Source organism: Spea bombifrons, chromosome 4, assembly GCF_027358695.1.
Source record: "Spea bombifrons isolate aSpeBom1 chromosome 4, aSpeBom1.2.pri, whole genome shotgun sequence".
Taxonomy (NCBI): domain Eukaryota; kingdom Metazoa; phylum Chordata; class Amphibia; order Anura; family Pelobatidae; genus Spea; species Spea bombifrons.
Genome location: NC_071090.1, coordinates 63,280,232 through 63,292,615, shown reverse-complemented (window position 1 = coordinate 63,292,615; position 12,384 = coordinate 63,280,232). Strand labels below are relative to the sequence as shown.

General features: G+C 35.6%; 1 protein-coding gene across 1 annotated transcript in view; it reads left to right on the top strand.

The window, feature by feature from the left end:
• The window catches only part of HGF (hepatocyte growth factor), a 50,749-nt gene that overhangs the window by 27,070 nt on the left and 11,295 nt on the right, over positions 1–12,384 (top strand). Inside the window, exons 7-10 of the mRNA XM_053463536.1 lie at positions 2,795–2,913; positions 6,161–6,326; positions 10,714–10,841; positions 11,234–11,336. Of these exons, the coding sequence (XP_053319511.1) occupies positions 2,795–2,913; positions 6,161–6,326; positions 10,714–10,841; positions 11,234–11,336 (516 nt within the window). The remainder of the gene's footprint in view (positions 1–2,794; positions 2,914–6,160; positions 6,327–10,713; positions 10,842–11,233; positions 11,337–12,384) is intronic.

The window sequence follows — 12,384 nt, the reverse complement described above, 5'->3', positions numbered from 1 at the left end:
AAGAAGAGATCCAATTAGCCTTGATAGCTTACAATTTAATGCAATTCAGTATATATGTCATCCTTACCAAAGTTAATAATTTTCTTTACACAGTTAACATGATAAAATTCTGTACCTTAATATAAACCAAACAAGCTAACTATACAGTAAACAATTGTATAGAACTGTGCTGTATAGTAGTGGAATGTGGGTCTAAATACAATTACGCTCCCTAGCAAACAACATTACTAATTATCTAGTTACTACTAATTATCTACTAACATTACAAGTATCCACTAAAGTACTTACTAATAAACATGTAAAATATGATTTTGTTCAACGCTTGTGTGTTTCCAAATTACGCTACAATTTTAAGCAGTTGTCTTAGTCGGTTGTGTTATCATTTTATTAGTAGAATAATGTTGTAATAGTTTAAAGATTATAGGACTAGAATAAAAAATGTTTCTTATTGTCTTTGGATTTTCTTTATGTACTCTATGTACTCAAGAAGGATTCTGCTCTCACTCGTCTGCATTACTTATTCCATATTACAATATATTAAGTATATTTTGCTCCACAACAGCTGATGGCTCATGAGCAGCATACATAGTAAATAAACCAAGCAAATGTTGCCCTCTATTATTTTTATGTTTTTATGGTATGAAAGGGTTTTTCTGAAGTTATGTTCTGTAATAGGTCTATTAAATCACTTTGACTATTTATGGGTGAAGGTAAAAGAAATTGCAGCCTTTGAACTCCTATGACAACACTTTTTAAACAAAGTAAGACAGATGATTTTAATTATGCTGGAATTTCCATAAAGGCAGGGAATACCAAATTAAATACTTGTCTTTCTTGATGTTGTTTTTGAATTGCATGCATTCCCTTGTAGGTCAAACAAAAAGTGTTTATGTTATTTCACTTTTCAAATGGCAATTTGGTATGTCTCTTATTTTAAAAATACCTAATTGCGGTAGTACTTCAGTAATGGCTTGATAATGAATTGAAGAACAAGCCGCTATATGGGACGGATGGCAGACTTTAGGATCCAGTGGGCAGTGAAATGTGTAACATTGGAATGAATGTAGAACAGGCCTTTGGAATGTCGATGCTTCAGACGGACTTCTCTATTTACAAAGCCTGGTATTTTCAGACACTGTTAAGGTTTCAGTTATATCGATCCTTTACACTCAGTGCCATGTCTAAGTACTTAGAATATACCGGAACTAGTGGGATTTTAATTTACGATGATGATGATGATGATCAATTGTGCCTTCATCCCATATGTAAATATATATGAAAACATAAGATTCTAAAGACTGAATTTATAAATATCTATAAATATGTACCGTATTGGGTTTATTATAGGCCGCACCCTTAAAGTTTGGTGCTATTTTAAAGAACAAAATATTTTTAGAGAAAAAATACACATGAGTGGAAGGGTAAAGCGGTATTTTATCTAATGAACAATAATACATGCATTTTTGGTATCTATTATGCAGTTAGTCAGCATAGGTTATATACAAACAAAACACCAATAGTCATTTTAAGGTATCCCCCCCTTAATTCATAATGCACCTTACTTATAGATATGCCCCTCTTCCCCCCAGATATGCCCCTCTTCTCCCCAGATATGCTTTATAACTCCAGATATGCCACTCTGCCCTATGATATGTTTATGCCACCCTGATATGCCGCTTTGCTCCCCTCCCCCTCACATACAATGCATCCCCGGACTCCATGGTGTCTAGCGGGGGCAGCCGGTGGGCATCAGCGCAATGCACTTACACAACCTCTGCTGCTTCTTCCCACTTCCGCCAGAGCTTCTATGCTGACACTCAGTGAAAGAGCACCGGAAGGTCATGTCACGCCGGCGCTCTGTCATAGAAGCCCCAGCAACATCGTGCAGACGCCCACCTGCTGCCAGAGAGGAGGGTAAATGATATATAAAAAAAAAAAAAAAAAACACCTGCCCGGAGCCCAGAACTGCATGTCCCGTGTGTCGGACGGTACGAATTGCGCTAACCTCCGATTATAGACTGCACCCCCACTTTAAATACTTGTAGTGGGGGGGGTCCGGTCTATAATCGGGCCAATACGGTATTTCTTTTAACACAGACTGGCAAGTGTTGTATAAAACTGAACAATATCCAATGAAATTTATGTATTACTGTCAAAGGCAAAATTTGCAAGTAAATAGAGCTACATATAGGCAAATCATATTTAACACAATTTTACATCTCTGAACTGTATATTTACTTATGTAGCGGTATTAAAAAAAATCCCCTGTATTGTAATTATATTAGAAACTTTTGATAGTACCTTGTTAAAAGCTACTTTCTTTACCAAGTAAGAAACCCAGTCCTAACCACACATGCAGAATAATGCTTTACGGCAAGTAATTCAATTTTCGAAAAAGTGAGATCAATGTAGATAATCAGCAGATTGTGGTTTTTTAAGGTTTAAGTTGATAGGAAATTGGCAATCAATTACTATGCTATTCTATGCAGAATATATGGCTTTATAATAAGAGGGGGATAATGACAAACATGCAGCATAAAGCACATAATGATTTTAAAAATAATAACGTTAATCCGTCTAATTCTCAAGTAACAAGCAAAACATTGCATATCTCATTACCCAGAGAAAAGATGTCCTTCCCTCCTGTTATTACCAGCTCCCCTAATGAGTTTGGAATGCCATGCTGCGTTCATGAAATCCATGCTAATTGGGTCCTTTAAACTGAAAGGTGATCAGTGTCTGTCAGTCATGCTTGGATGACACATGTACGTTTTTTTTGCCTCTGCCTTTCCAGATATCCTAATAAGGGACTGGATGATAATTACTGCCGAAACCCGGATGGCAAGTCTAGGCCGTGGTGTTACACGCTTGACCCCGAGACCCCCTGGGAGTTCTGTGCAATTAAACCCTGTGGTGAGTTAAAAGAAAATGTATTCTTTCATTTTTTTATTGTTCTGTACCTTTAATCAAGATGTCAAACTGAAGCATGCAGAGAAAATAATAGTAATACTATGGCGTTTAGCTGTGTTCTGTTTAATGTTTTTGTTTCCATTTAGTTACATTTGTTTAATCTTTCTGTGTATGCAATGTGTTTTTTTGCATACATGTATACATCTAACTGTGTGCTATTTTCTAATAGGCTTGTGCAACTAAGATCCAAAGTTGTATGTATTACTAAAATACCAGAAAACAATCTTAACATGTACACCCCTAGAAGAGCAAAGGGAAGGGTTAAGATGTGATAGACATAGAGAATGTCAAGGGATTAAATAAGGAGGTAAACATTATAATAAAAAAAAAGGAGTGCCAGAACTAGAAGGTAGAATACTCAGAGGTAATGTGAGAAAACTGTAATTCATAGAAAGGTTAGTGGATACCTGGAATAGGCAGGCAAACACACTTAAGGAATTGAAGAAAACACAGACATATCTAGTTACGAATATGTTTGGACAGATAGGTGTAGATATGTTCTTTAATGTTCTCTGACTCCCTGGAAATTAATTTTTTTATACTTTTTTCAGCTTCCTGTGTTTTCTACAGTGAGGTTTTACCAAGAATAAAAATTACTATATATATATATATATATATATATATATATATATATATATATATAATATACATACACACACATACATACCTATAAGTACATCTGTCTGTGTAGATACATAACTTTCTTGCCAGTGTATGCCTCTATACACAATTACTAACTTTTAAATAAGCCAGTACAGCCATGTAGTATATGTAGAATATTTTATTTGTATATATATATTTTTTATACTTTTCTTTATTGCACGTCACTATATAGCTTTGTAAAAATAAGTCTGCCATTATCTTTACTATACTACAATATTTCCTATTTTACGCCACTATTATTTTGGAACTTTGACTCACTCCTGTGTCCATTAGTCACAATTGTTATTGGAGGTCTAAGTTATGCGACCTTTGCAATTAGCTTTGGCCTTAGGTCTTTCCAAAATACAAATGAGTTTTACAGAATCATGTCTGCAGCGAAATGTTAAAGGTTGCAATGAGCAAAAATGACTCACCTGTGGCTTTGCTAATTTACATTGTTTTAGTGAATTAACTCTACATGCCAGTCTAGACATATATACATATGTATGCAGCTTCAAAGTGGACCTACAGTTTTAGAACTGCTTTAAAAAAAGAAAAAACATTATCAAGTAATCTACTTTTTTAATTCTACTTTTATTTAATTGTCCACATGAAATAATAATCAATTCACAATGAAAATTGAGTTTTTATTATTTTTATTTTATAAAAAGTTACATTTAAGGAAAATGTTGGAAATAATCACAAAATAATATGGATTAGTAAACTGCACAGCTGTTGTGAGCACGATAACGGTTTATTAATTCAGATGGTACTCATGTTCTCATGTCCCATTCATTTATAAGGTTTAGCATATAGCTAAATGATCGAGGTACTGATTCCCATATTAGTATGCAGGGTTTTAGGTAACTTTACATTAAACAGTATTTGTGTACGCTGTTGGAAGGCCTGGAGGTTGATAGGGTCACACACTTAACATTACCGCTGCTCGAGCGGCAGATCAGGTCCTTCAGTGTGCAGCCACCAGCTGGATACATGCATTCGTAGAGGTAGCATATGGCGATACATACTAAACCAGGGGCCACACAAACATATTTTAATGGCTGCTGTTCATCCCCAGTTGGCCCTCGTTGTTTGGAGTAAATAATGGTTCTCTGCTGTTTTATGTGGTATATGTGATCTGCATGGGAATCTTAAACATGTCTTGGATATAAATATATAACTATTTAGCTCAGGGTTCTTGCTTTGACACTCTACCTGCAAGAGGTTCTGTTTAGACTGGTTACTGTAACACTAGACCGGACTTTGTACATCTGTCACCTGAAATAGCAATGACCTCAAATGGGCAACCCCTCACCAACTATTGGCTGCAAATTGGGTACATTAAAAAATCTAATGTATAGTGAAAATTGTGAAACCCTGATTGTAGAAAGAAAATTATTGTACAAAAACCCTTCTATTTAAACCAATGTGGTATTCAACAGGGACTCAGATCTCAGCTGGGGAGAAAGAGTCTCTGAACACGAGTTGTTGGCATGTTTCCCCAGAGCTTAGCAAGAAGCAGCAGCTGCCAATGCAATTTGCATTGTATTTGCTGGGGTCCAAGGTCACAAGGCACCCCAGTGAAATAAGCTTGTGAGTTAAGCCCTGAATAATCCATAAATAGAATATTTCTGGTTTGTTAAGCAATGCTGATACCCAGTATAACAAAGAACAGCACTGGAATTAAGCATTAATGTAAGGACTGGTGATAAAAAACTGGTTATATGTTAAATCCTTAGAGAATAGGCTATCAACTATGCTTCAATAAAAGTCTTAACCAGTCCACATTCATCCATACAGAGTGCAGGGTTCAGAGAGCTGGGCTGGTGAACTTAAAACAGACCATTAACATTACATTTATTTGTACAGAACCTGTGGATTTGGTAGGGCTTTCACAGACAGGGGAGGATAAAGATTAAAAATAACATTAAAGTTATTACATTCATCTTGAATCAGTTCTTAGTCACGATAGCTATGATACCTATCCATGCATGTTCCCTTGCTGTGTTAACCTCTACCATTGCTGGGAAGCAGTATCACTTACCTACCACCGAACACACATAGGGTCCAGGGTTCAGTGCAGTATGGATTTGGCAGGTGACTTGGAAGTAGAAGATATAGAAACAAGAGGCTTGTGAGCAGGCTTGTCCTGCATCAATGAGGATCTTGGCTATCTGAGGTACGGCTAACTTGGGTGGCACGAGAACAAGTAGCTAAATACAGGTAAATTCACTGTGTCCACCATGTGGATGATGCTACAACAGTAGCTACATCTGTGTGAGGTCTTTCAGGAACTTAGCAAGTTGAAATAAACATGTTTGATAAGCTGCTTAATGTATTTACCACTCCTTAACTTTAAAAGAAACCATCACAGTGTTAAAAGAACATTACATCTCCGTGCTCCTGTCTGTGTTTTTATTTTGAAATAGCTTCATAACCATGCTTACTTTGCATGTCATACTTTTAAAACATGAATCACTACTATTCCTAGATCATATTGATTAAATTACTATATGTATCTTAATTAATGCAATGTGTTTTCTTAAAGCATATAGCATTGTGAACAATACAGACCTTACTATAGACTGTATAAAAGGTCAAGGGGAAGGATACCGTGGTACCGTAAGAACAACATACAATGGAATTCTTTGTCAGAGGTGGGATTCCCAATTTCCACACGAGCACAACTTTACGCCAGAGAACTACAAATGCAAGTAAGTGAGCACTATGTAAAATGAATTTAAATGGAGGCATGTAGATCATTGTAAATTGTTTGCAACAAATAAATACTCAAGACTCTGCTAATGAGATTTTTCTTCACCCAGGTAGTGACTGACTTGCTTGTCTGGCCAGAGACACTAGCTTTAATAATACGTTTGTCCTGTTAGCAGTTTGTAATATATCATTAAGACGTATTATGATGCTACATTTGCATATGCATATTAAGTAAGGTATCAACGACTCTCCTTCCTATGCGAAGAACAGGTCTAGGATGTATGGACAGATATTGTAGTAAAGTGGTAAGGGTTATCAGGCACTGCAATAAGTACAGCACTTTCCATCTGTGTTCATTAGTACCTATAACTACTGTACATTATGCTTCTGAGTTTGCCGTGATGGTTTTGCCAAGAAACCTGGTATTCAGTTGTAACTTCAAGAGTCTTCATGTCAAACAGAAGTGATTTGTTGGTACTGATACCTTTGCCATTCCAATGACCATGAGCTTCCACTATTGGTTGACAGTAGGAAAATACAGCTCTAGGCTGACCAGCTTAGTGGTCCATTTTCCAATGATCCAGTTGGAGAAATCAATGTTCTAACTTGCAAACTGCACACTTACATTATAGAAGACTGTCCAGTGCAGCCTGATTGGTATATATACCTAGCACTGTGTGTATTATGCCCCAGGTCAGGCCTAGGGCAGACCTCAACATAAATATACCACCAATGCCAGTTGTGTATTACTAAACATACGTTTTGGTCAGTCAGTCTTTTATTAAGACTTGTGATTATTAAAGGACTGCCTGAACCTATGTCAGAAGGACCTAACATAAAAATATTTCATGGATTTTTTTTTTATAGTGTTATTGTCTGTTAAATATTGTCACTGTCCCCTACTATAATAGTGCTAGGGAATCTAGCATGTATAAATGAATGTAATGTAAAGTAATTATCCTTATAGTGATCCTTATTGTTTTTAAAAGGTTAGGATGGGAGAACTGCATCTCTACTTCACGATTTAGTTGGTGGAAGATGTTTACAGTGGGCAACCAGCATTATGTATAATTTTCTTGATGTGCAAACTGTTTATATATACTACGATGATTAGTACATATTTAATGCCTTTACAATTATTGATATAACCACGTTATGATAAGGAATAAAAACAGAAACCAAAAAACTGCAAACAGAATATTCAAACTAAAACTAAACTAAACAAAAAAAAAACCACACATATCAAAAAACTCTAAAGTGGTTAGGATTAGACAATTTTAGCTGGACTGTTTTATAGGAGATACATTGGTAGAGTGTACCCTTCAATAGCAAAAACTAAAAAATGTTTTATAGCAGATGTTTCTACTTTATGTTCACCTCAAAAAAGAAACACTCATAGCTCTTTTCAAAAGTGCCAAAAATCCTGTTTTTTTTCATACATTTGTGGAAATTCCTATCTTTTGAACATCACCAGACAGTAAAGACACACAGACAGGTCAGAGCTGCAATAGCTCATTTCTAAGCCAAACTGCATTGTCTACTCTATAGAAAATATTCTTGTGTTGCTATGAGCAAGTCTGAGGTAATTCATTTCAGAAGTTACTTTTAAAATTACAATTTTAGAATGCATGAGAGCTTAATGTAATCAGTGTCCATCACTCCCTTCTTTCTACACATATATTTAACATACAAACATTGAGTTTTACAGCAGATGGGAACCATTTGGCCCATCTAGTCTGTCCATTGTTTCTGGTGTAGAGATCAGACCTTAAATTAGTCCTAGTTGTAGGCCTTGGATTCCCAATATCTTTATACCTATCCCATGCATGTTTAAATTTATTCAATGCATTAACCTCTACCTCTTGTGCTGGGAAGCTATTCTATTTACCAACCATCTTTTTATTAAAGTAACATTTTCTTAAATCGAAACTTAGATTATGCCCTCTAAAATAAACTTCCTTTCTGTACTTTGTTAAATCCCTTAAAGTATTTAACTGTTTCTATCACATCTCCTCTTGCTCTTCCTGCCTCCAAGCTATACATCCAGTGTGAGAATCTGTTAAGCCCCCCAACCTGAAAACGACCCCTCGGCACCCCTTGGGCCCGCCTGACTGGCAGGACTCCAGGGCCCGGTCGCAGTCGCGACCCTGAATGTTCCACCACTGATATTATGATCTCTTAGTCTTTCCTGGTAATTTTTGTCCTTCAAACCTCACCATTTTAGTTGCCCTGCTCTGAACTCAAGTATGCCAATTTATTTAATAGAGACAGTGCACAATATCAGTAATTCTGATCCATCCATGTTTAGAGTACCATCCATTTTAAGGTTTTAAAATATGTCTGTGAATAAAATTTTTAGAGATCAAAGAACAAAAAGGCCTAAACTAGTGGTGAACACAGCAGGAAACTCTGCCTAAAAGAACAGAAACCACAGACAAAAAATTGAATAATGGCGATAGCATATTTGGTCACACTACACTCTGGATCAACACGCATTTATGAATGAGTTTACATTTATCTGCGCTGCATTTTCTTATTATGACAACATAAATAAAACAAATGTCGCCATAAGCTCACACAAATAAAGTTTTAGGTGGACTAATGTAAATAATGCAAATATTTGTGACAAGTATTATGAGTTGTTTGTGTCCAGTTTGTTACAGACACCCCTGCTCTATTGCTACTTTTTTTATTTTTTATTTTTTTGCTCAGAGCCCCTAAAACTTATTGTTGTCCCTCGTTCCCATCTTACACACTTCTGCATGAAATTGTTGGAGCATCTGCGATGTTAAAATATAGGTTACCATATCAAAGCAAACTTTCACTTGGAGAAAATAATTGTTACAACTTATTTGCAGTGTAGCGGCAAAGGCAGATACAATCTCGAAAAATGGCTTTTGTAGCGATTCTGCTTCGACAAATCCGTGAATAGTATGATATCATAGACCCCACAGTTTGTAAACATGTAATGTAATGCTGCATAAACAGCAAATGAGCCTAATCAGTGGTCAGTGATTTCATGAAAAACATTGAAACATGGTCCACGTTTACTGCAATTATTTTCAAGTCATCTGTAATGCAAGTTGATATTTGCATGTGCAACTACCATAAGTAAAGGAATGTGTATACACACAATGTATATTCAATTGGATGTGTGCTGCTTGAGCAAGACGCAAATCTTTTTCAACCTATATAACACAGCCATAATTCCTTGATTTGAGCTGAACTCCTTTTACCAGAAATCTTCCCTTTGTACAATGGTAGGGACTAAGACGAACTGTATATAATTTCTACCTATTTTTTCTTCTTAATTTGCTCTACCCATCCTCCCTTTCCATTATGCACTGACTTATTAGCAAATCTAATAAAGAATTGTTAGGATATCTTAATACCCTTCAGTAGTGACATAAACCATTCCCATTACATAATAGTGGCATGCAAATAAAAATAAAATGTGAGAAAATATAAATACCAAGTGGATAAAAGCCCAGATAGACAAGCTGTCTGCTTATTATGTTTACACAGAATGAAAATAGTGTTTTTGGCGTACTTTGACCCAGACACGCATTACAGATCTATATATAGTAAAGTAAATTAATAGACCATCAGTTGAATATTATAACTTTTTGGAAGCAAGAGTGCAAGTAGTAAAGGTTCTAAAAGCGTCATGACATATTATACTTTGTTATGGCAATATTTTATGTCTGTAACTCATCTACATACCAGGGAACTTACACCTGACACTTTCCATGTTCTGTGGTAGTGATCTCATGAACTGATGGAGCTAGTCACATGTAAGACCAGGTTTAGCCCTGACAGTGTTTATTTGGAAAAGTCTGCAAAGAGTAGGCAAAGAATGAATGACACATCTTACCTGCTCAGAGAGAAAGAGAGGAAACTCACCTGGAGACTCTAGGTCATGCTGATCTGTACAAGAACTTGCCAGTGGGTATCTCCTCATCCATCCACTGTTTTTCCGATAGCCCTGTTTTTGGAAGTCAGGAGAGCACATAACTAACTTTTTGGAACCCACAGCAAAGTAAGAAAATAGATTGTCTTTAGTCACAGGCATAAAATTATCCCAAGCTTGGCTAACATTCATTGTTATAGATTAAAATGAATATATGAATACACTTTCAATGGACAAGTGGATAATATGTTAGGGCATGGGATTTTAAGAAAACACATCATACAAAAACTTAGCATACATAAAGAGTATGTGACAGTGGAAGGCAATAGCACCGTGTAAAATGTACTAGAATGAGCATGTTATAGAAGGGATAACGATATTAAATGCATGCATTCGATTGATGATGTGTATGTATGTAAATAAGTAGGTTCTACCTTGGGTTCTAAATAAAATTATGCATTTTACATTATTTACAGAGATTTGAATGAAAACTATTGTCGAAATCCTGATGGTTCAGAGTCACCGTGGTGTTTTACTACAGATCCAAATGTTCGAATTGGACACTGCTCGCATATACCTAAATGTGAAGTTTCTAATCAGCAAGGTACATTTTATCTGACTTCATGCTATGTATGTCAGAGAGGGTCATGGAGATATTACAAATTATATTTACATTACAATTGGTGTAATAGTACATTATCTATATTGTATGACTGCTTTTGGTTGGCACCACATATGGAGTTTTATTTTAAATTGTTTTTCTCTTTGGCCCAAATAGTTTATTGTCCAAAGAGCCTTTGATCCATGTGTGTATTTTTTCAGCTTTTGAATCTTTATCTTTTGGTTTAATAGCAAAGCTTTTATTTTATACAATGTTTGCGCCTTTGCAGCAGCTGCTGTTCAAATACTCTACCATCTCCTTTGGGATGGGTTGTTTGCCTATCCTGCTTTGTTTAGCTTAAATAAACATTTTCTTTTCTGGTTATTTTTACCCAGAATGTTATTATGGGAATGGTGTTACCTACAAGGGTACTTTATCTAGAACAAGATTCAGGGTGCCTTGCTCCATGTGGGATAAGAATATGGCGGATTTAAGAAGGTAACGTAGCATGTATTAAATGGAAAATGAAGTATGCAATGTAGATAATATTTAGTGTTTTATTACCATTCTTGAATGTACGAAGAATCATTTTATTTTTTATAATGTGCAAGTGGTCCATCTATATTCATAATTTAAATAGCAAAGCCAAATTAGATATCCTTAGTTTAATGAAAAGGTGTATGTGTTTTTTTTCCATTTAATAAGTCTTAATATTTCTGTAAGTAGCCTCTATCTGTAGAAATATCCACCTATTACACTGATTACATCAGTCTAAACATAACAAATAAGATAATAATGAACATAAAAAGTGTTTTCATTACAAAGTAATTTATGTAATTTACATGTGCATTTGAAATGTTCATACATGTTTTGCATGTTAAAAGATCACAAAGAAACTAGAGAAAAACTTCTTTGTACGTGTGCAATATTGAACTTGACATTTATATGGGTACAGTGGCATGAAAAAGTAAATTCATAAACTAGGCAATTCATCGTCCCCTTAATTATGGCAATCTGTCCAGACCCTGAGGCAGCAATGCAGCCCTAATTCATGATGCTCTCTCCACGATGTTTTCATGTGGGTATGTGGTGCCCTATTTATGCCAAACGTAGTGCTGCGTGTTCTTTCCACAAATTCAGCCTTAGTTTTATCAGTCCAGGAGCGTTGCGGAGTGTCACAGTGCTTTTGGCAAACTTCATGGAAACAGCGATGTTAAATTGGAGAGGAGCGGCTTCCTTCACGGCTTCCTGCTATGGACTTCTTGTCTGTTCAATGATTTGCATATGGTAGACTCATGAACAGAGATGTTAACCAGTTCCAATGATTCCTTCAAGCCTTTAGCTGTTATTCTTGAGTAGTAGTACTACATTTTCTCCATTAATAAGCAATTTCACTGATGGGCTGATGAATATGTAAATTATTTACTTTGTTGATTTGCATAAAGCAAGAAAGGGTTAAAAAAATTTTTTTATTATTTTTTATTTTTTTACAAAGCATGGTTCACATCAACAGGTTATCTACCTCCTAACTCCAATTAGCCTTTGT